This window comes from Micrasema longulum, unplaced genomic scaffold (genome assembly GCF_059751315.1).
Source record: "Micrasema longulum isolate JH-2025_06_02 unplaced genomic scaffold, ASM5975131v1 h1tg000218l, whole genome shotgun sequence".
Taxonomy (NCBI): Eukaryota; Metazoa; Arthropoda; class Insecta; order Trichoptera; family Brachycentridae; genus Micrasema; species Micrasema longulum.
This window is the reverse complement of record NW_028277423.1, coordinates 207,560-233,024: the sequence shown is the minus strand read 5'-3', so window position 1 is coordinate 233,024 and position 25,465 is coordinate 207,560. Positions and strand designations below refer to the sequence as shown.

At 32.0% G+C, this 25,465-nt stretch overlaps 1 protein-coding gene across 1 annotated transcript; it reads right to left on the bottom strand.

Annotated features, from left to right (window-relative positions):
• Nucleotides 1–1,390: 1,390 nt before the first annotated feature.
• LOC148283596 (eukaryotic translation initiation factor 2-alpha kinase-like) lies at nt 1,391–25,313 on the bottom strand. Its single transcript, XM_088243595.1, has 15 exons — nt 24,897–25,313; nt 21,395–21,515; nt 17,991–18,141; nt 16,500–16,695; nt 15,701–15,875; nt 13,832–14,017; nt 13,425–13,653; nt 10,046–10,247; nt 8,528–8,624; nt 7,911–8,128; nt 7,590–7,718; nt 6,813–7,506; nt 5,343–5,571; nt 3,379–3,572; nt 1,391–1,954 (listed from the first exon to the last, which is right to left on the bottom strand). The coding sequence occupies exons 1-15, from the start codon at nt 25,040–25,042 to the stop codon at nt 1,799–1,801; spliced, it is 3,123 nt and encodes a 1,040-aa protein (XP_088099721.1). The 5' UTR covers nt 25,043–25,313; the 3' UTR covers nt 1,391–1,798.
• Between the last annotated feature and the right edge of the window lie 152 nt (nt 25,314–25,465).

The following is a 25,465-nucleotide window of genomic DNA, read 5'->3' as shown; positions in this document are numbered from 1 at the left end:
CAATAAAGATATTAATACATTTTGATAAAAAAGTTCATTACATTACGTAGGTAACGAAGAAGTTTAGTTCCACAGTAAATTGTATATGAAAAATGTTTTCTTAAGTGCGGTAAAAATTAGAGCATTAAATTGTAAGGCGAAATTTCTTGAAAATTGATGAAGAAAATAATAAAAATGAACTGCATTGAAAGACGTCACTAGCTCTTCCGAACCAACCAATGATAGATATCTATCACAATGCTACCATTGGTTTTCTGGTTTACGGGAAGCCAATTCCCCAATCGGCACAACTCACCGAAGAGAACTTGTGACGTCACACGCTGAGTAATTTCAAAATTTAAAAACCATAGCGCTGGTAATACGATACCTAAAAATATTTTTATATTTTTTTTGGCTAAGTTGGTTAGTCTATTAACAAATAAATAAAAAATTGAAAAAACAAACAAACTGAATGAAAAATATCTCGTTATTTTTGAGTGAAAGAAATGCCTTTGTCGGCTTGGGTAACTTTATGTGAAAAATAGCTACAGAAACAAACGATGCCCTATCCTGAACAATTAACTTATTAAACATATAGGCATTTCAGCATTAACCCCCAGAATTATCATTTCACTTATCCTGATATAAAAAAGGTCATAGTTGATTACTTAAAAAAGTATTCCTCTTTTAATAATAAAAATGCTCAAATACCTAAACTTAACAGTCTCGCAGAAAAATTACTGATTTTTTGTTTGTTTATTTTTACCCATAATCTTTAGGCCATAGAACATCTTTTCTGCATAGGTTTTGAAATTCCAAAACAAGAAATCAAACTTTATTTATTTCTAGGGAATCTATATAACACTGAAGCATTTGAGAGCATAAATATGGAGTGTCTTCTGGTTAGGTTAGTCTCTGTCTAACATGGCTCAGCCTGCTGTAAGATGGAAATTAATTTGCAAAAGTCAACAGATGGAAGACTTGATAAAATATAGATGATCTAACATAAGCAGAATGGTGAATGTTACACGATGTGTAAGCTATGTTTTATCATGTAAATGAAATGTTTAGAGAAACATTAAAGATACATATGCACAGAGTTTCAAAATGCTTTTGTATGCAATGTTTTCTGTGATTTAGTAAAAAAATAATAGGTATATTTTATGTTTTATATTTTTAAAAAAGGCAAATGAATAATAACAACCAATGACATGTCACAAGCTGTGTAATGCCTGGACTTCCATATATCCTTCTCAAAAATGTTTTTCATTCATGTTACAAAAAATGATTAAAATTAATGAATTAAAAAATATACATATTTATATATTTGATACACTTAAAAGTAATTTTACTTAAAATAATAATTGTTATATTTTGAAATTATTTAGATCTTTTGATGATGAAAATCATATTTTTTTTCAATGTTTTGAATTCACACATAGTCAGTCTAACTTGTGAAACTCATATGTCCCAAACTCACTTTTGTTTAGGGGAGAGTGAAAACAGATTTTACTTCAGTAGCGAATCCTAGAGAAGTTTTTTTTCAATATACATATATTTTAAACTATGGAATATATATATATGGAATATACGTATGAATATACGAGTTTTGCACACATACAGATTATTTAAAGTCTTGACAGAAAATGCCAAAGTATAATTTTTGACAATTTGCAGACTTACGAGATTTACAAGTTAGAATGACAATATGAAAGACATGCCCACATGGACAACAGAGCAAATTCAGTGCGAATCTTTGGTGTGAGGAGTTCTTCAGCGTAATAATGGGACAGGTGTTGTATAGTTACAAGACGATTGTTCAGTTTGATGAAGTAGAGTGGTGAGTGGAGCGGGGAGGAAGGGAGAAGTGGTATCTGTGGTCGGTGGGGTGCAGAAGGGGGGCACGTGCGCGCACGCCCAGGGTACTGGGACGCCTGCTCGGTTCCTGGCACAGCATCAACAGCAGTAGAGAGTGCTGGAAACAACAACACACCAGTCAAGTATCAGTTTTGAGTGTAAGTAGTCAGTTTGCATTTGGCAAACGTGATTATGAAGGTGAAATGAAAACACATCATCACCATTCGTTATTTCCCTATCCACACTGAATTAGTGACAAACACAATTATAGTTGTGCCGGAAATATCTGTTAATACAATATGCGGGAAAGGAAGTTTTACACGCGCGCTCGACTGGTGCTTATCGGTGGAACCTGTTATGCCGGCTTTACTTTAAAGGCGGGAAAGGTAGATCTATCGTCGAAGTATTTTATGACAATGTTTCAAGATGTTTCAAATTACACACACATCAATAAAATGATTTCTTTAGTTAATGAGTTGATCAATTATATCTATCTTCTTTACACACATTTTTATAATATGATTGGTAAGCAGAATGGAGACATTTTTAAATAGTAATTGTTATAATATGGATTGTTGTTTGTTTGTCGTTCTGCGAATGCAAATATCGACAAATACTTACATATTTTAAATGACATATTATGAATATATTTGACATCTATTTTTACCTCTTATTAGATTATCATAAACAGTATATATATGGTGAGTGTGTATTCAAAATTTCATAAAAAAATAACTGATAGATTAAGAGTATATGTAGTTAATTTAATAAAAGTAGTAATAATTATTTCATTTTTCATTGATTTTTGCCCGTTGCATTAACCTGTTACATTGTAGCAAAGCCCGTATAAAGTGAACTTTATTTTTAAAAAGTATTTTGAATTTCTCATTAAGATTATAATATTTCGTTTTAAAAAAATATTCTGATGAAATAAAATGAAGTAATTTTTCTTTTTGTTATCAATGAAAAAATATTTATAAAAAAATCTATTATCAAAAAGTACGTTGTTTTATTGAACTCTTGAATAATCTACAAATGCTACTTAACAGATATTACCAACGCATTGAGGATATATTAATTAGTATGTTTTTTTAATTAAATAACTTTTATTATTCATATTTAAAACATTAATTTTGTGGTCAAACATTTTACTAAATGTTATTTAATATTTGTATATAACCACTTACCAACTTTTCTATGTCTTACCGGTTTCGAGACGTACCCGTTTCTTCATCAATCCAAATTTTTGGTGTCTTGACGAAGAAACGGGCACGTCTCGAAACCGGAAGACATAGAAAAGTCGGTAAGTGGTTTTATACAAATATTTAATAACATTTAGTAAATAACTTTGAATGTGGGTTACCCATCAATAAAAATAACACTCTTCTATAAAAAATATTTTACTCAATAGGTTACAAAATATGGTAGCTCCACAGTAAACAATATTGGTTACTTGTCCTTTCAAACTTTTTCATAATTTCTGTGTGAATACGACAAACTTAAAGACAGTAAAAATGATTATTAACAGTAAATATTTCTTACTTCTTGTGGAAACTTTGATTGAAATTTATCTGGAAATTTATGATCTCTGATTGCCTTGAGGGAGGAGATTCGTTCCATCTCCGTGGAGAACGGAATTAGAAGTTCGGCGAGTACTAATCCAAGGGACCAAATATCCACCTTGTAACCGTGGGCCTCTCCCCGTAACTGTTCGGGAGACATGTACAGATGTGTGCCTGCATAGAAAATATAATTTACAATCATTTGATAATAGATATCTTTAAAAAAATGTTATGGTGAACCCTGTATTCTGTAATAATTTTATTTTAACATTATATTATTATTTAAATCTTCAATAATAATTTTTTTCTAAATTAATGTTTTGAAATCAGTGATTTATATAATAAATGAAAGGCACAAAAGCAAAAATTTAATTTTAAAAAATTTCATTGAAGTTGCAATGTTCAAATAATATGTTGTAAGGGGAAAAATATGAAGAGTCCGAAAAGGAAAATATATTTTTTTTAAATATGTTCATTTACTTTGCTGAAATCCCGGTTCAATATTTTTCACATTTTATATCGGACATTAAGAAATCAAAAACCTTAGTATTATTATGCTCATATACTTTTAATTACTTATATTATATATGTAAATAAAATCAATATATTGCTGCTCTTACTATAATGTGTCATTAATTTTGAAGATGTTTTTTAAATTGACTTAAATTTATTGTCTTATATTTCACTTAAAGATTCTTCTCATCGTTTCTTTGAATCCCTTAAAATAAATATGTGTATATTTATGTTTTTCCTTTTTTTAAAAAAATGTTATTACTATTTTATTTTATTTTTACATCTGAGCATGTTTTTCATTCTTTATTTCAATTCTTAATTACTCACTACAAACTACAATTTTTAAAATATCTTTTTTTCACTTAAATTTTAATTTTTAAACAACTTTCATTTATGTTTTTTTTTTCCTTCTCTTTTTTATACTTTCATAATTAACCTTACATATAATTGCTTTATAATATGGAAACTTCACTGGTCCATTAGAATTAAGTCTAATTGTGTAAAATATTAAACTTTGTAACTGTACTGTATGTTTTCTAAATAAAAGAAAATAATAAAATAAAATAAAATACGCTATAGAAAGCATTGCACTTTCCAAAAACTTGCTGGAATTCCTTAAAAAATTAAAAACTCTTTAACGCATTTGCGGTTATGCTGGCCTATAGCTGTCAAAATAGTGTCTCTCATTTAGGAAATGACGGTTATAGCTTGTCAGTCAAAAAAACATTGATAGTTAAAAGACCTATAGCCAGAAGTAGTGATATGGAAAGAGACATTGACAGTCAGCAACAAAAGTATGTTAGTCAAATTAGATTTACTTCAAATCATCAACTTCCGTCTAATCCGATATGAAATATTTTTTTAAAATAAGAAAATTATGATGTGTCCATATGAATGGATCCTGTGGGAAAAGTGTCTACGAATGTGTTAAGGAAATAATGAAAGTCTGGGTATTTGCAGGGTTCATTGGCTGGTTGAATTATTGATAGAATAGACAATTTACATATAATTCATGTATACGTTCTTAACTTATTGAAAATATGCTCTCCAAAATTGCATACGACAGATAACAGACATAGGTATAGATGGGGTCTACATTCAAGGTGCACGGAAGGAATACGGTAATGTGTTATCCGGTTGAGTTTCGATAAAAATTGGTACTGAGATATATGTATATCAAGAATATAATATATCTATTTGTAAATATCGAGGAGCTAATTTCTATCTGAACTCAACTGGACAGCGTCACAACACATTACTGCATTCCTTCCGTGCGCCTTGAACGATCCCAACTATAGGTATGAATTTTCCAGCTTTCAGGAAACGCTGCATGAATTCAATTTCCTAAATTTGTAATACTTTATATTATTAAATTTACGGTAATCTACTGAGTTCCACAATTTTCCAAAATCATCTTGTTTCCCGACTTACCAACATGCAGAGTGTGTTTATCATGGGGTGCTTCTGGCATGCCCATAACTGGACTTCTCGGCTGCTCCGACAGAGGATCAGCCATTGTGGTCACGAGACCGAAGTCCCCCACTTTGATTCTTCCATCCACCGAGAAGAATATGTTGCTCGGTTTCAGGTCCCTGTGTATCAGCCCCTGCAGGTGGACGTACTCTACAGCGTGGACTATTTGCTCGAATATTGTCACCACCTAAGCATAAAATTAATTGATAAAACAATAATATTGAAAAACATAAGAAAATAGATTACATATCATCATCATCATCATTCCCTTTCCGCACCGAATGGTGCATAGGGCACTGCATTGGTACACCAATCGCAGCGTATCTTGATCATTTTTGTTACACGAAGGTAAGGTGATCACAGTCTTACGCTTCAGGTACAAGTCTAGGGACGATGAAGTGTTCTAGTGTAAAAACACCCCTTTAAATGTGAATAAGATTACATATAAGATGCAATAATCAATAAAGCACGAGTGCAGTTTACTAAATATAGAAAATCCTGATTAAGAGGTATATGAGAGGGTTAAAAGCAAAAACATCACTGTCCTTGATCACTATTTTTGGGAAAATCAACAAAACCGGAAGCGAAAATACATTATTTTTTAAGTTCAATGTGCAAATAGTGCATGGAATAATAACGCACGAGTTGCACATTGAACTTACTAATAACAGTCGTTTTGCTGGTTTTGTTGATTTTCCCAAAAATAGTGATCATCGACAGTGGTGTTTTTGCTTTTAATCCCCCAGGATACATTTGATAATCATTGAACTGTTCACAAGACTTACAAAAATAGAAAAATAAAGTTATAATAATAAAAATACATACATAGTTTTATTCAACTTTTATTTATAATTTTTTACCAGTGACTGGGTTTTGTCATGACCGACATCTTATAAACAAGAGTCTAATAAAACTATATATGTACGTATTTTTATTATTATAATTAAAATGCAGTTCCACGAAGAAATGTCCGTAGAAAAACTCAATCTAAGAAAAAATAAAAGTTAAATCAATCAAAATTATTTTTTGAAATATATGTACAGTGCGTTCGAATGTTTGTTAAGCCTTGTCAATGTGTTAGTGCCTGTCAGTGAACCAAGTAAACATACAAATTTCATTTGTGTTAGTAAGCAAACTTTATTTTGTTTGAAAACGTGCAATGGACTGTATATATTTTGCAACATGTTTTTGCATTATTTTGTTAGGTGAATCTTCATTTATCGCATCATAACAGGCAAAGAACCACAATTACTGATGAAATTGAGCACATAATACAATGGCTTGATAAAAACTGGTGTATTTATTTATAATTGTGATCTTGCAAAAGTTACTTTTCTGATTGATTGATAAATTAATATTAAAAAACAGTAAGATTTGAACTCTACAATGCTGTAAAAATAAACCATAAACCATAAACTTAAAACTTACCTGCAATTTTCTTACATCCAGGCAGGTGTTTTCTCTCAGCCAATCGCGTAGGCTCTGTGGTTGGCACAACTGCATTTGTATGTAGAGATACATCTTACCGAAATATTCAGGACTTTTACCAGATGTACTCTTCAGATCCAAAGATAAGTTCCTCCTGTGTCCTTTTTTTGATTTTCTTTCAGGCGATTCATTAATGCACACGACTTGAGTTTCGTTTAAATGATTGGAAATTGGGGTACTCTCCGTGTGTATTTTGAAATCCGAGTCAGAAATAGAAATGATACTATCTTTGCTCCTGATGTTATTACTCCCCGAACTTGCATCTGGTTCGGCAAACACAATATACGAGTCATCTGCATCATCTTCTCTATCCGAAGATTCATCAAAATCATCGCATCGGCTGAAAGATTTATCTTTTGAGCTCGAGGAGCGATGAAAACTCTTTTCAAATACAATGCTGAAGGAATCATTTACGCTGTACGATCTCTGTCTGTTGAAATCGACTATGTTTTTTAATCTGGGTTTGAAGTTACCACTTACAATATTATCACAAGACTCCGATACCTCGTGTTGTATACTTAGACAAACATTTTTGTCTTTGAAATTGGAAACAATTGATTTGTGATCGTATGTATCTGCTTTTGTTGGTAATTTTGAGTATGTCTCTGTAAAATCCATTCCGGACTTGAGTTCCCTAAAATGAACGATCATGTATAACATGTAAATGTGAAAATAATCTTTAATGTATACATACATATTAAGCGATTAATAAATTACCTTTCGAATGGATCCTCCCACCCCAGTGGTGGCTCTTCAAGCCAGGCATTAAAGTATCTGACAATGTGACTATGTTCTAATTTGGCTAGCGCACGAACTTCTCTTAACACCCTTTCTCTCTTGTCTTTTCTAAAATTAAAATAAATAATTTCATGTATAATAAGTTATTGTGAATTTAATATTAGTGATTTCACTTTTAATCAAAGGCTAATATTCCAAACATAGAAGTACAAGATAATTAATTAGGCACTTCCACTGTTACAATAATTTTTATTATTTTATGTAGAAATTGAAAAGTCATTTATATAAAAAGAAACATACTTGTTAGGAAGCGTAATTCTTTTGACAGCGTAACTGCAATCGTCAATTTTATTTTTGGCCTCAAAAACAATTCCAAAGCCCCCCCTTCCTAGGCACTGTAGGGGAGTGAAGTCTGCCAGGTACCGGCTATTGAATGGTGGAGGGGTGGTTTCCTGCGGTACTACCGAGGTCGATGGCTGCGGAACTATCTGGACATTCCTCTCCACTAAAACGTAATGCTGGAAGGAAAAGCAAAGAATATATATTTTTTTTTTTTGTATATTTCCAATTTTTTATAAATCATACTGAATAAATTCAAGAAGAGTAAAACATAACTTATTATTAAATACTTTAATGATAAAATTGTAATGCGTGTAATTCAAATCTGTTATTTAACAACTTAAATCCCCTACATACAATTTTGCCATTTTCAAACATATTAACAAGAAATATTTAAGTGTTTTACATTTTCAAATTGGCTTTACTTAATATTTTAAGTCATATTTTTATCTGGATGACATTGGTACAAGACACTGAAAAACATCAAAAATGTTTTTGTGGGCAAACACAACACAAACTTGAAAATTCGGAATTATAATTTTTTGCTATAAATTGAATATGAATAGGAGAAATCTTACTCTGTGCACTTCTGGTGGAGTAAATTTACGTCGAAACCTATGTGAGAGTAAATTCAAACATACGGCTGTACTGAGGGCTATAACAGCAACTTCCTTCCTAAAAAACACTTGTTATTACAATTCATGCAGAGATACGTTTTATTAAACGAGAACACATAAAACAGCTAGATACGCCCACTCTCATTCAGATAATAAACAAACACAAAAATTACAGTATGCTATGAGGATATATACATTTTTTGATGGTTCAAACCGTTAACTTTACATATTACTTACCTTATAAAAATAGCACGATTGAAATAAAAGTCAAACACCGGATGAACAAATAAAGAATAGATTTCAAACTATGAGAATTTATAAACATTCATATCGATAACAGAATGAAAATTTGCAGATTATTTATTTAACAAAGTGAGAGAGCAATCAACCACTGATTAATTATTTTTTTGATTGCATAGAAGTCGGAATATGACAAATTCAGACCTGTTTAAATTTAACTATTCGGAATACGACACATTTAGTAATTGAAAGAAAAAAATTATACATTTTCAAATAACTTTAGAAATTGCGTCGTATAAATGTCGAGTCTAACTCGACATAAGAGTTGGTGTAAGAAATATGATGTCGAACCACACTCGACATAGGAGTGGTAACGGTTAAAAATAAACTGAGTTACAATATTACAGTTACATAAAAAAAATACATCTTTCCCAAGTAGTATAGACATTTATACAGTTAGGTTGACAAAATCTAAAGGAAATATTAGTCACTGGATATATTACAAATTCTAAAAGATCTATAAAAAAAATGTAACAAAAGAGATAGTACAATATCTTTTTGCTCAGGTCTTTTGTCTACAAAGCGATGATATATTTTGTTAAAATATCCCAAATAATTTGTAATATTTAAAAAAAAAAATCCAATCAACACTTATTTGTTTGCAAACTGAAACATTAAGCAGAATGCATGTGGAAGTGTTCTATTTTCTTCATATTTCAATCACGGATTGTAAACATGTAGTTATAATTACGAGGAATCCACAAGATGGCATTACCAATGCAACGATCACCCATACCAATGCAAAATCAATTGAAGTAAAATGTGCAAAAACTCGCACATACACATATTGTTGTGTAAAAAAGGTCTACCATTTTGTGGACAAGGCATTTCGATTTACTGCGAATCAGAAGACCGATGTTACGAAACTCGGTAGTTCGCATGATTTTTTTCAATTCTTGGAATAATTTGTATATTTAATCGTTGTAACATTGTGATAATTATGTAGGTATTCATATTTATACGGTAATCTTGTAGGATAGGCACTGCTTATTTACCTATACGGAATACACGCCACTGAATAGAACATTATTCATCACAGCACAAAACGCCAATGTCTAAAGCGATGTTTTATTATGGTCTAATTTGTGTTAATTGTTTTGATTTTTATGTTTGTCTATGATGAGAACAAGAGCAGCGATGCATGCAAAGAATTGAGTACAAATTAGTTTAGGAACGTACCACCAGAACCAAAGAGAAACCACAAAAATGTGGATAGGTTCATCACTAGACCAATCGAATTCATCGCCGTGAGAAGATTCCATAATGGGATCTACTGGGGTTGATTTATCTTCTATTTCAGGAAAGCCCTTATGGCGCTTGACACAGGTGGGATCTTCAATCACTCTGCGGTCTTCGTCGGTGTATAGATAATACCCGTTACCTGAAATAATTCAAAAATGCACTTGAGAAAATTGACACAGATAACACCAGCATTGCCAACCCTACTGATTTTGATTGAAATTCTACCGATTTTTAATGTTTCCTTGACTGTTCCGTATACATTACCTGGCCACCCCCCCTCCCCAGCCCACGGCCTTTGGGAGGATAATGAATCAATCGATTTATTTTCAGAACGTACCAATTTTTGCTTGATGGGGGTTAGCAACGTTAACAAATACGTGTTGTTTTTTAAAAAACATCATTGGATAACTCATCAGAATTCTTGAATGCCACCATTCAAACTTTAGTACTTACAACATATTATGTACAAAAAATAGTTTCGAGGATTTATTTTAATCCAGTACATGCCTACAAATATTTGGCTATATGTACGAGTATGGTTCAATAAGTACCCGTGTTTGACAACAGATGGCATTTATTAAGGAGAGTTTCTGTTACCATTGTGTGCTGCCATCTGTTGCAAAAACAAATTTGACACTGATTAATAGGTTAGTTTATATTTGACAGCCATTGCAGTAAGCAGCACAACATGTTTTTTGCTAAAATGGGGAAAGTGCAGCATAGTTCTATCTTTCACTTTTTGCTTCGAGAAAACAAGTGAAGAGATAAAAGCGAAATTGGATGATGTTTATGGGGACCCTTTGCCATCAATAAACGGTTAATTATTGATTTAATGAATTTAAACGTGGTCAAACATCCATTTTTGATGAAGATCACCTAGGTCGCCTGGCAGAAGTTGTTATCGAGGAAATCACTGAAAAAGTCCAAGACATGATTCTCGCTGATCGTCGAATGAAAGTGTGCAAAGTAGCAGATACCATAGGAACAGCAATTAATATTTTAAATGATAAGTTGGCGATGAAAAGGTTGTCAGCCTGATGGGTGCTGTGATTGCTTACGGTGGACAATTTAAGCAAGATCCGAAGGAATTTTTCAACGAGTTGCCACCGTTGATGATACCTGAATTCATCATCATACACCGGAAACCAAGCAACAATCAAAACAATGGGATGCTTCCAGTGAATCTGCTTCAAAAATGGCGAAGACAATCCCTTCGGCAAGAAAAGTTATGGTGTCAATTTGATCAGACGCGAAGGGCGTAATATTAATGGACTTCTGACACTCTTTCTTATTCTTATTCTCGAACATGAAGAAATGTCTAGCAGGAAAAGATTTAGCTTAAATGAGGCGGTCATCATCGAAACAGGTGTATTTTGCAGAGCTGGACAATACCTATTTTTTTAAGGAGGTTAAAAAATGGCGGGGCATTTGGGAAAAGTGTAAAGGGGATGATTATGTAGAAAAACAAATGATCTGTTTTTGGAAAAAATAGCGCCTTCATTCCTAACATAGGTTCTCATTGAACCGCCCTCGTACATACTAAAAATATTAATCAGTGAGAACATTCAACACTGTTCCTTTCACAACAAAGAGAAATTTTCGATAAGTCACAAAATTAATCTTAAATAATGTCCAAATGTTTCTAAGGCTGGATTTTGCTTTCAAGGAAGTTATTCCTCCGATGGTAAATGTTACAGTGTGTAAAGTATCACTTAAAACAGCCAATAACAGCAGGTCATGAGCCCTGTAAACGCCTAAACTATCAAATTCCCTTCTCAAAAAAATGTTCTCCCCTTGTTGCAATACTTATAGTCAAAAAACATTGGTCCATTTAATAAGCAAAAAAATTTCTTTGAATATGTAGTGATATTTTCATAATATTATAGAAACTTCATAATCATAATCATACCATGTCCGCTACCTAGTTGGAGCATATGATGTCCAAAAAGAGACTACAGGCATCTATGTCAGCTGTCAGGCCCTGTGCATCCTTCCAAGTCAGGTTTGCGTCCCGTAATTCTGACGTGAACTGCCAATGAACAGTCAGCAGCAGATGTCCAGAACGTCGAGAACCTGATGGCTTGTAAAGAGGGCAAGCATGGCTAAGGCTCTCAGGAGGCATCCACGGTATATGGCCAAGTCGACTGTATCACCTCCGTTGATGACAGTTACGACCGAAGTTTGCCGCATCCATTCTCTTATTTCTTCATTCCTCACAAAGTCAAATCACAGCTCGCCCAAGATTCTTCTGGGCCACCTATTTTCAAAACGCAGTATTTTGCTGTTTTAGGCCCTAGCGAGGTGCCACAATTCACAACCATAGAGGAGAATAGGTGTTCATCATTCCACTTCTACAACTAATGGTGCATAGGGCACTGCATCGGTTCACCAATCGCAGCTTATCTTGATCATTTATTGTTACATTAAGGTAAGATGATCAGTCTTACGCTTCAGGAGCCAGTCAAGGGACTATGAAATATTATGGAGTAAAAACACCTTTTTAAATAAACATTTTATGTCAACCATGCCAGGAATCGAACTACACCACGAAGCTGAATAGGTGTTATGCAGGCGTTACATAGGTGGTAATTAGCACTTCACTAGCCTTGTTTGCATTATGCAATTATTTTCTTAATTAAAAAAACACATTTGAATAATCTACTTTTATTTATTTATTATGGATAACTTATATAGCGCCATTTTCGTAATAAAATACCCCAAGGGCGCTTTACATGGTGATTCTATTGTTAAATTAATTTAATTGAAGCTTTTAAATTATTAATTTAATTAAAATAATTTATTTTGTTGTCACGTGCTACGGATTTATTCAAATGATTTAGACAACAAGTGGGTTTTAAGTTTTTTCCGAAACATCACTTCACTTTCACAGCCTCGCACCTCTGCTGGGAGAGCATTTCATGCCATAGGGCCTGCGACCGCAAATGCGCATTCACTAAATTTAGTGCGCTGTTTGCGTAGAGGTATAATAACTTTTCCTCTCGCCGTAGACGTAGCTGATCTAAGCGTGAGACGCCTGTCAGCTAGTTCATCTGGAATGCATAGTTCCCTTAGATATTCCGGAGCCGAGTTGTGCAGTGACTTATACATAAGCCAACAGAGTTTGTATTCGACCCTCTGTGGAAAACGTAGCCAGTGTAGTTCCCGAAGTAGTGGAGTGATAATATAACAGTTTCATAAATTAACAAAAACGTGTAGGTAAAATATCAAAAATTTTAAAATGAAAGAAAAATATAATAAAAATAACAAACAAAAAAAGTATTTTACTAAGTACGAATAAAAGGTTCCAAATAGTTACCGTTGACATACTCCGAAGCGTACAAGACAGAGAGAGCCGTAGTGGCATCTCTCTCGTGAATCAGCAGCGCTGTCTCCGTGTTGTGTTCCCAATCGGGGGATCGAGCGTGGACCGGCTTCCAGGGGATGATGAGGGAGGGTTGATGGTCATGTCCTGAAGTCAGAGCCGGCCAGCTGGTCGTGTGACTCTCTATCAGGCTCTGCATTCGCACCGATTCTTGTATGTATAACTGCCAGAAAAAATATTTATTTATTGAGTTGGTGTTTATTTTGTAGAACTCCATATTAAAATCAAATACAAAATCTGAAATCTGGCCATGTCAAAAGCAGACACAACTGAGGGGGCATGTTTGAAAAGATGTATGATCTTCATTAATATATTTTTCAACAGTTTTGAGAATGTTTCACCTGGCGATCATGCATCCCGATGTAAACTGCGGGTGGATTGAAGTTGGGTATACCGCTGTGAGCATCGAGGGGGGACGTCTGCAGGAGATTGGGGGACCAAGAGGGAACAAAAGCGGCCCCAAACAGGTCTATGGGCTGTAGCTTGTTTCCCTGAGATCTCCAAGCCCCTACAATGGGCGTGTTCAGCTAAAATACATCAATTCAACAGTTTTAATTTGTGCATAATTAAAAAAAACGCTTTCATAATAACATAATAATCATTATTCCCCTATCCGCACCCAGTGATGCATAGAGCACTGCATTGGCAATTAGAACTGCAGCAACTCTGGATCATTTTTACTATATGGTTTCAGCACCAGTCGAAAAACAATGAAATATTGCAGTGTAGGACCACATCAATAAATATTTCACATCCACCCCACCAGGAATCGTACCCTAAATAATAAGTGTTTTAACGCTTATTATTTTACTCTATTGAAATTATAATAGTGTAATTATTTTACAAGAAGCATAAAAGTAACATTTATTTTTAGAATAATCTATACCAAGAGATGTAAAAGAATTCAAGAAATATGGATGTTGAATGGTGAATGTTTAACATGAATCAGCCAATGACAAATCGTGTGCGGCCACTGCGAACGCCACATGTCCAATGTGATACATAATATGTCAACGGTATCCTATCAAAGAAAAATAGTCCTTCGGAAATAATGTTCAAAATACTAGTTTCCAAATAGGGAATCTTCAAATACTCTTTGTAAACTGCAAGCTTGTTTTAGTACTAAAATAGCTGACTTAGATTAAAGATGTAAAGTATACTGTACTTTTTTGTATGGGGAAATAATCTGAGGTAATCGGCTAGATTCATCGTTCACTGAGAACGGGCTGGGCGCATTATGTAGATATTTTTTTGTAGGAAGATATAAACGGTGGTGGTGATTTATAATAATTAATAATCATTTTATTTATTTTCCCATAAACACATCAACTATAAAACATTATTATCGAAAGTCAAATATAATGATCAGCTGTGTATAATCACTTATTTTGACGATTCGCCCCTTGTGTCAAGTAATTTTATTAGTATTTCGTATATAACATTTACATTATCCACAACTTTCATTTCTTGTTTGTAAAAATATTTCATTAAAAAAAAAAAATAATTCATACATCTGAGAATTTTGATTTTTTTACTTACCTGTGTTAATAAAATGCAACAAATTATAAAGTATTGAATGTTAAATTTACACTATCTACATATAACACATCTATATAATACATTACATTTAATGTTTTTTTATGACTACCTACCACAAAATGTAGAGTCTTTGGTACAACATAATTTCAATTTTACCATACGGGGGTTAATAGATATGCTTTACCCTTGACTTTCTAGTTGACCAGTTGAGCTAATGTGTATGCTAAATAATGCCAAATAAAGTACCAGGCGACAAGTTGAAATCGGCAACACTTTAGTTAAAACTGGTCGCTGACCACTTCAAAATGTTGTTTGGCGCTGTTCCAACAGGACAATGCTCCAGCACGCAAGGCATTAGTGACAAAGACTGCTATTCACAAAGCTAGGTCTGAATTGGTTGAACAACCCCCAATCTCACCTGATCTAGCCCACAGTGACTACCAGCTATTTTCTGTGTACCAATCATGTGCTGTGTAGATGAGTGGTTGGCAGATCAGACAAATAGTCTACCAGGAGGCTAAAGAAATGTTAAACCATCGCTGGAAGAGTGCATACAAGTTCAGAGGGGACTACATTAAAAAAAACTCTCTCATCAACTTCGAAATGGGTCAGAGGTAGAGCATATCAATCAACTCTCGTGTGATAATTATTTATTTAACTAACTATTTTACCTTGTGCTGCCAAACTACATTATGTGGTGCATTTTTTTCTACAGCACAAATGAGTCCTTCTGGCACAACCACACGGAAGGATAATTCTGAATCCATGGACAAAAAGGCAGTAGGAAGAGAACAACCTTTAAATGGTTGTAGCGAGAGCGTATGTTGACCCACACTGAAGTTCCATCTAAAATTAAATTTTAAACTTTACTTGTTAAAAAAAAGAAGCAATTGCTTGGATACCGGATAAATGGAACTGATATAACAATATTAAATGATATTTATTATTTATAATTATATAATTAAGTCAAAAGAAATTGTATCACTGTATTTAGTCAAAACAGTTTTTTTTTAAATGTTTTTGAAGCCACAATAATTTTAATATTCTAATATGGGTAATAAATTAGAATAATTGGTACGCTTCCACTTATTTATTTGACCAATTAGCGCTTTCATTCTTCAACGGGCATCTTCAGAGTGGTAACAAAATACTATACAGTCTTAAAATCAATTGTATTTTTTTAAAATTGGTACATTTAAAAAACAAGTCAGAAATTTTTATTTGAAAAGTAACTCTCTGTCACCCATTCTACATAGCCGTTTTATGAAATCTGGGAAATGCATATTTAATATGAGTGGTGAAAGAATTTTTATTGTTTTTTATACATATTAGATGTTTTGGCTCAGAATCAAATATTTTTATTATTATTATTATGTGCCCAAGAAAACATTTTTTTTAATGGAATTTTAGGTAGAACTAAACTTCTTTAACGCACTGAATAAAATACAAAAATCAAGAGAAAATTCACACCTTTCTAGTCCAGATCTCGGTTCCAAAGCTCTCACTGTTTGTGTGACCCTCTGTATGAGTACCAGCTCTGAGGTGTCTTGGGAAATTTTCTCATTAGAGGATGTTCTGGTAGAGTTCACACATCCTGATAAGGAGCATTCGTACACCACTTTCCCAGTTCTGGTCGAAACACCCAGGGATGCTGTCTCTTTACCACCTGTAGAAAAAACGAAAGTTTAAAAAACATCAACTGTTGACATTTGAGGTAAAAAGATTTACCAATGTTTGTCAGTATAGGCAATATGAATTTTCTATCTAAAAATGACAATATTTAGGAACATAAATTTTTTAGTTACTAAAACAAAACCTTTGCTATTAAATTGACACACCTACAGTTTCTCCTCCCATCAAAGGGGATACAAAACTACTATTATAAATACAGAATACTAATCAGAACAGTATCACCTGACGATGGGAGGACTGCTCTTCCGAAATTAAAGTTGTGTTCTTTTAATAGAATAATTGTGTAACACTAATAACAAAGTTTTTATTTTATAATAATTCATAATGAAGTGTTACGAAGTGAGAGCTGATTCAATAAACAAAACAGTTTGTTTAATAGGCCAATGAGGCATCATATTTATTTGAAATATATTAATATATCTAAGTCAAATTCGCACATTAATTCTATGTTCCCGAGAATTCACTCTCTCGGGAACAAACACACTGATGACCAAAAAATTGGTGTATTTGCTATAACTTTTATCAAACTTCAAGAACCAATTATTCGTAATTTAAAAAAAAAAGAGTTTCTAGTATTTTCATTTGTTTATATATATTTTATCATTTTAATTTGTATTTTTATACTTATAAATTGTTTTTAACCTCTGTAAATGTAAAAGCCCTTTGGGCGTTAATAAATAAATATTAACTCATTCAATAAATAAACCATAATTATGTTGCAGCAGAGAGGGAAAACATTTTTGAAGGGGGAATATGGAAGTCTAGGCATTTACAGGGCTTATGACATGTCATTGACCGGTTTAAGTGGACACTGTACACACTGTAACATTCACCATTCTGTCTATGTTTAAACATACACATTTCCTCAACTCTTTAATCTGTTGACTTGTGAAGTAAAAGAGCTAAAACCTTTATTGATGCGGGTGAGATTCATTTGGCTGAATTATTTCATCTACTAAGCAAGCCAGAAAACACTTTGTTTAATTTTCATAGTTCTTATGGGTACACAGTTTGTAAGGTGGCTACTTAAACCAGCCAATGACAGGTGTAAGCCTTGTAAATGCCTAGACTTCCATATTACCTTCTCAAAAATGTTTTCCCTCTCTGTTGCAACAAACTTATGTCTTAATAACTCCCTAGGTATGAAATCCAGCCTATCTAAAAACATTTGCACATGCTCAAAACATTGTTGTTTTTTGTACAAACTTCACTTTTTTTATTGAATTTTCCAACTAAATAAATTATTTTAAGGTTTGCCAAAAACAATACCTGCGATGACGAGATCATCAGAGTACTTGTGTGATGAAGAAAGTAGCTGGTCAGCTGAGAGAGGCAGCGGCTCCAAGGAATCTCCGCTGAATCTGTACAGTGACCCTCCCAGTGAAGGAACCAAGCGAACCCATTGCCCTCCGTTATTTAACTAAAAATAATTCAAACAGACAGTGACAAAACAGAAAACGAAACATTAAACCAAACAAAACAATGAATATAATATGCATAATGATATATTAAAGTACAATTCGAATGGAATTGTGATCCCAAAGTAGTGTTGCAGACTAACAGATAAAGTTTGGGACCCATGATTCAAATCTCACATTACCATAACTCAGTTCTCATTTTTCTAGCACAAATTATTTACAACTAGGAAATGCTTTGAAAACATAAATATTTGAGTAAATAAGGGAATGAAAATTATGTAATAATAATAACAAATATTTCGGCACCTTAAAAGATAAACCACAGGAGTCACATTGAACGAAATATTCAGGAAACAAGATTTTGTGATTCCGCAATTTTCCAAAACATCATAACTTTTGAACCAAATAAGATAATTACAATCTATAAAAATCTTTTAATGTAAAATAATAATTATTTTGATAATAAATAACATTAAAATAGCGAATCTGGGACTACTAATGTTTTTTTGTATTAACACAAAGTGAACTTCGGTGTTTTATTAACTTGTTGCGATCATTTCTGAATTTTTAACTTCAAACAAAACAGCAAAAAGAGGGCTGCCATATTTTATCCACTAAGGTACAGTGTTAATCCGAGGACTTTCAAAACATGTATGCGTTTTTATAAAAAAATACATTCATAAAAAAACAATGTACAGCAATAATACAATCGGGAATGACGAAGTCAATTCATAATCATCATCATTGCCTTTCCGCACCTGGTTAATTACAAATTATTTATTTCTTAAGAAGATTCTTAATACCTGTAAAAATATTTCTCCATTAGAAGTATTATTGACATACAGTGGAACCTATATATTTGTCAATAATTTGTTCCTGGGGGTCCAACAAATATAATGATGAATAAAAGAACAATTTTTTCCATAAGAACCACCTGAAATTGAATTAATCTGTTTCCAACCTCAAAAATATATTCAAATATTTTAATCAAAATGCGACGATTATAGAATATTGGGGTTGACGAATAAGAGGTTCCACTGTATATCGTTAGCTCAAAGCAACAACGAGATGAACCTGAAATTTTCGCTTTCGAGATACACAAGCAGAAATGTTAATAAATTTATGTTTTTAAATAATAAAATATTGAAGTTAGATAGTTAACCAATGTGAAAATATAGTATTTATAATCTACTTCAAATAATATAATTCAGTCAGGCCATTTGCACACCTCAAAGTCCGATTTTCTCAGAATATATTCTTTAGAGATATCTTGCCGATGCTTTGGGTTAGCGATATGACAACAAAGATGGAGAACTTTTTTGAGAGGGAAATGGAATTCTAGGCATTTACAGTCATTGGTTGGTGTAATGATGACTTATACACTGCGTTATATTTACTCCTTTGTCTATGTTAAAAACTTATCATTTTAAAAATACTTTCATTAATTTGTTTTTGAGAAATAAACTAGTCAAAACCTATGTTGATATGGATGAATTTCATCCAATTTATTTGAACCATTTTCCAATATTAATAAATGCTCAAACTAGACAGCCAATGTATCCAAAAACAACGCAAAGCAATCAAATTTACATAATAAGAGATTACCAAATTTATGAGTGTGTGTAAAAATGTGAAAATAAACATTTATGCACTATATTATTCAATCCATTATCAAATAAACTCCTTTCATTATGACTCAATCCATAAAAAAAACAGTTTCAACGTAACTAATGCAAGGTACACTAGATTTTATAGCGTGGCTGATAAACCAAACAGGTTGTGACTAAGAATATGACTAATGAAATCCATTGGTTAGAAAGATTTTCTCAACGCTACATAAATACATTTTACGAAGCATAATAAATAAAAGACAAGTTACTTCCTTACTTAGTCGAAAATATTGCATTTATACATTAAAATTAAAAAATAAAATAGATACAGAATCACAGAACATGCAACATTTGTACGAAAACATAGTTCCTTCATTTATATTTCTAGGCATAGAATTAAGAATAGTCCAGAAGGAGCGTAGAATAATATTTGAATACATCGGATTGTGTCCAATAATTTCCCCACTATGCCTCACTTTCACCGCGCGCATTCGTGATGCCGCTGCGTAATGTTGCACGATGGGAAAAAATATAATTATAACACAAATGTAAGGTAAAAAAAAAGCAATCTGTTAATTTCTCTAAAATTTTATTGTGCACGCGGAAATATTGATTGACACAACAGAGTAGATAAGTAAAGTGTCATTTAATAAGAGTAATTGAATTAATGAACTTTAAACATAAAACAAATTTTATTTGACATAAAACTGATATTTTTATATCATGTTAAATAATATTTGATGTTTTAAAGATAATGTCGGTCAAATGTCCAAGATATAGTTGTTTAATCCGAGATCCAATTTCCATTAGTTCTCTCATTAGATGAGCAAAGTACGAAATGAAATGTTCATTTTGTTTCTTCGACAATCTGACAGATGGAAAAATAATTAAATTTTTAAGTAATGCATTTGTTACATACACATTCATTTGCTAATTACACATGAAATGTGATTGCATCCTGTTTCTTTAAAATCCTAGCAGTATTTCTACACTTTAAAAGGACACAACACGGCATAGTTGAAAATCAGGAGTTGCGTACCAAGCGATGTCTACAAAGAAACTAATGTGTCAAAACGTAAACCTACTCATTTAAGAGTAGTTTAGTCGCCTTCTGTTTAATGTGCGTATGCAGTTTCTGAACTATTCTTAATTATATGTTTCTAGGTAACTCTGTACCATAGTAATGACACTGGAAGAAGATTATTTTAATATTTATTAGTCCAAGCATAGGTTAGTGTAAAAACGATCACAAAGAAAGTCCGATACAAAATCAAGGCAATTACCCAAGAAATGAACCTGTCTATGTAATTACACGTCATTTGTTCAGGGCGCATCTATGGGTAATTAATAGGCCGGTGATTAACATATATAAATACTTACTTAAGCCTTATAGCTTTTACAAAAGTAAATAATAACACACTTACAATAAAATTATGATATTTTGTACCTCAATTTAGATATTTTAAACAGCATACACTTAAGAAAAAATGAACACAATGTTGTCATGAAATCAACAAATAAATGTCAGTATTTTATTCTGTGGACACATTCTACTTTCAAATAATGTACACAAATATTTAAAGCAGATACTTTTACAAAAAATGTAAAAAGTAGGTACATTTTTAAAATATTTTCATTTTATTACCTCGAGTCTATGAATACTAGATGACAGAAGAGGACTTCCAGCTTGTAGATGCCATTTTTCAGTTCCATCTCTAGCATCTAAAGCTGTCACTTGGCCATCCAAAGTGCTGACAAAAAGTAAGCTGAAAAAATTTAAAAAGATATAAACTTATGCAAGCACATCGATAGTAAATAACTAATTTGCTGGTAGAAATACTTTATATCAAGGACTGAAGAAATTTTACGTATTGATTGTTTAAAAAATACTATTTAAGCAACTAAGGGTAATCTTTTCCATTTTAAACCAAATGTTACGGAAAAACCTTGGTTCTCCAATATGATTCAAGTGATTCTGAACAAGTTTGAGACAACCCCTATATTATGTAGAATTGGACACTGCTGCAATGGTTTTCATTTGTTAGGAATCCATGTGACCTTTAAGGCTGTAGTCCGGTAAAACGCATTAAAAATTAGGAAATCATACAATTTTGCCATTTTAAAACGATTTTTTTTAAAATCCAAAATAAAAAACAAAAAACATAAATTAGATTTAAAAAAATATTTTTAAAGGTAACTCTATTAAAAAAATATACTAAAAAGTTTTATATAACTAAAATATGATTAGTTTTCGAGTGGCAGATTACACCATTTCAAATTTAGACTAAACTTTGGGGCCACAATTCTCATATAAAGACTAAGTATTGAACTAAAATTTGTTCAAATGATTTCAAGATAATAGATTGAAAATGCAGATGGGGGAGCAAAATCTTATTTTTTTATTTTTGAAAAGAAATACAAGCATTTTAAATCACGTAAATTTTTGTGACATTTTCTTTAATTTCTACATAAAATTATGCCTTCGGTAATACTTTAAAAAAATAGTTATTGAAATATTTTGGTTGAAATCTTTTTTTATATAAATCTATTCTCTTTTTTTTAAGATAATTCTGGTTGTAATATTAAATTTCTAGCAATATCTTATTTAGGTTTTTATGACCTTCATACTGACCCTTGCCGTACCGATATAAATGTATTGCTATTGGAGAGTAGTATACCTTAATAATGTTGAACCATTGCTCAAGGGTTCCTCGTTTGATATTATGTCCCAATATAATGGCTTATATATTTTATGTTATTTGTAATGTTATTTTAGTAAAAAAAATAAATTATAATTTGATTGTCTGGGATTCTACCATGTGCGAATGTCAGCTTGAGGAAGAAGATCTAAACCATGTTCTTTTTATGCCCCATAAATGATTGTTATCCTGAGTTCCTATTCGACCTCTGCTATTTTAACATCTCCTCCCTGCTCATATTCTAACTCTCCTATCCACACCCAATAAACATGTATTTAAAATCATATGTAAATATCTAGTAATTAATAGTTTCAAGTTTCAAATATGTTAACACATGCATAGTGTACTAAATATTAAATACTAACTTGTATATAATATTAAACATGTGTAAATATCTATAAAAATGAAAAAATTCAAACTTGACACTGGCTAGAACACCCCAGTTTATTAATTTATTCATTCATACAAGGCTACATATCACAAAAAATAATATGTCTCTAACTCCATAAGGCCAAGAGCCCTGCGTTGAGTTGGGATACAACATAATGGAAAGTGGAATCATACATATTATTAAAGAATATCAAAATAAAAATAACATAAGCATCCATTTTAGTCAACATCGGAAAACACGATTAATAGTATATAAATCAATGCTATGTCTCGCAGCAGTCTCCTGTAATGGTCGCTTCCCTTAGACAAAATCCAAACTTGTATACTGTTCTTGATAATAGCTTTGTTGGAAAATGGAAAAGTTGGGAGGTGAAAAAGCCAAAAAAAGAAAACCATTCAAGCAATATTATCATATCACCATCGGAAGTAATTGAATCAAGAGGGCTGTTACAAAGGGTCAGTTATAGCTCATACCATAATTATTCTCAATTGTAAATATCCAAGAATAATTCAGAATGTTTGAACGTTTAAAAAATATAAATAATCTAAAACATTTAAGTTTGTAAATGAAAATTCTTGATGGAAGTTCATTGTAATTTATTATATAAATAAAACACGAGTGATACTTTAATCCACAAATTTGGAATATCCAGTGACCGGTTTCATCGCTTTCGCGACATCTTCGACGCTGGTTCAAAAATAAAAAATAAAAAAATAAATAATCTTTGTACAAATAACGTAACACTGAAAGCTTTTGTAATAGTCATATTCATTATTATTAACAATTAATGATAAATCGTCTAACTTTCAAGAAACATAATTCATCAATTATTATAGTCAATATTTGAACTAAATGGCAGATACAATCTCAATTACTACGACAGAGTAAATAAATCAAACTACAATGCTATCAAAAGACTTTTACAAAATTTAAAATTGATTAAAAGGTGTTTTTTCGCTGGTGAAAAATTATGTAATTTACTACTACTACGATGGATCACCACACACATCTATCCTGATATACATTTATCTTCGGTTGCGTCCGCTTTTGACATGACCAGATTTGAGATTTTCAATTGAATTTTTATAAATTTGTAATTTTTATAAATGTATTTTAAAAATCTCTAAAATTTATTCTAACTAATGTGAATTTGAGAACTTTAGTTATGAACTCCATGACAATTAGATTCCTATTTTCTAGGACAACCTGTATTATAAGCAAAAACAGATAAAACATAGCATTCAGGAAATCTTTATATACATTTTAAATACTATTCTCTTTTACGTTGGATCAAGCTTATTTACTCGCAGTATTCCTCTGTAAACTTTTTTAGAGACAGGCTTTCTGTGGGGACTATACAAATCTAGTGAAGTTTAATCTGTATGGTAGGAAAAGTAGACAAATATTGAAAAAGAGAACAAATAATATTCGCACGAAACATTAACTCAAGCCTTATCTTACGATAAGAGAGGGTAAAGAAAAGAATGGTGAAAATTATGCAGTTAATAAGTACTATTTATTTTTAATCATCTCTGAAATCTTGCAACGTTTTTAATCTCACAAGTTTAATAACAGAAGTCTGATGAAGTGGTAGCTTTGTAATTGGATAAAAAATTATGAGAAGAAACTTTTTTAAATATATGTTAACATGTGATGTGATGACTCAAAGTAAACAAAATTACAGGATGCAAAAATAAAAACACCTGAGTGAAAAAAACTAAAAGTACCTACAGATAAAAGTTTAAAAAATACTATTATGATCTTTCAATGATAATTAATAGAATCATCTGCATAAATCATATGAATTATATTAAAAAAATACAAGTGCGTAGGAAACCTCAAAGGATTTGGTTTTTCTTAGGATAATGATCCTATTATAATCACTTTTAATGTAAAATCTCATTTTTCGCAAGCAAATGCATCCAGCGGTATAAGAAACAGGCAATAAATCCTTATCAGTTTTGTACACAATATGAATTAAGCGTGAAGGAAATGTAGCGAAAACTACGAAATTAACCATCAAAACACAAAAAATTATTTGTTTACTACACACTTACTTTTTACTCGGTGCTAGATCTTCAAGATTACTTCCACATATTGGTAAATTTTCTACTTCACCGTCGGACGCAGAACCAATAACTACAGCGCCAAGGATCAACGATGTTAATAAAGTTTTAAAACGGCTAGCTCCATATAACCCCATTGTCGCGTGAAGTTATATAAATATGTATATTCATATCAAAATAATTAACCATTTAGTCAGCAGCTACAATTCAAATATCAACAAATTTACGACGATAACTCGAAAACACCTGCAAGGTGAACGAAAATTCGGACGATTGGTTCGTATTCGTATTATGTTGATTTCGATAGTATTGGTTGGATGTTAGACGTTACAACTTGTCAAATCACATTCGAACACGCAATCTCTAGCGAAAATAACGTTATTTTCGTTTGGAATAGAATTTAACCTTGATTATTTTTTTACGTCTGACAGCTTCGTTTGTAGCTAACTTCGGGGTATGAAATGACTCACAAAACATAGAAAGCGCGTTCATAAAGTTAGAAAGATCTTTGAGGAGAAAGTGCATTTTCGTATTTTTCATTCGCTCATTGAATTGGTATT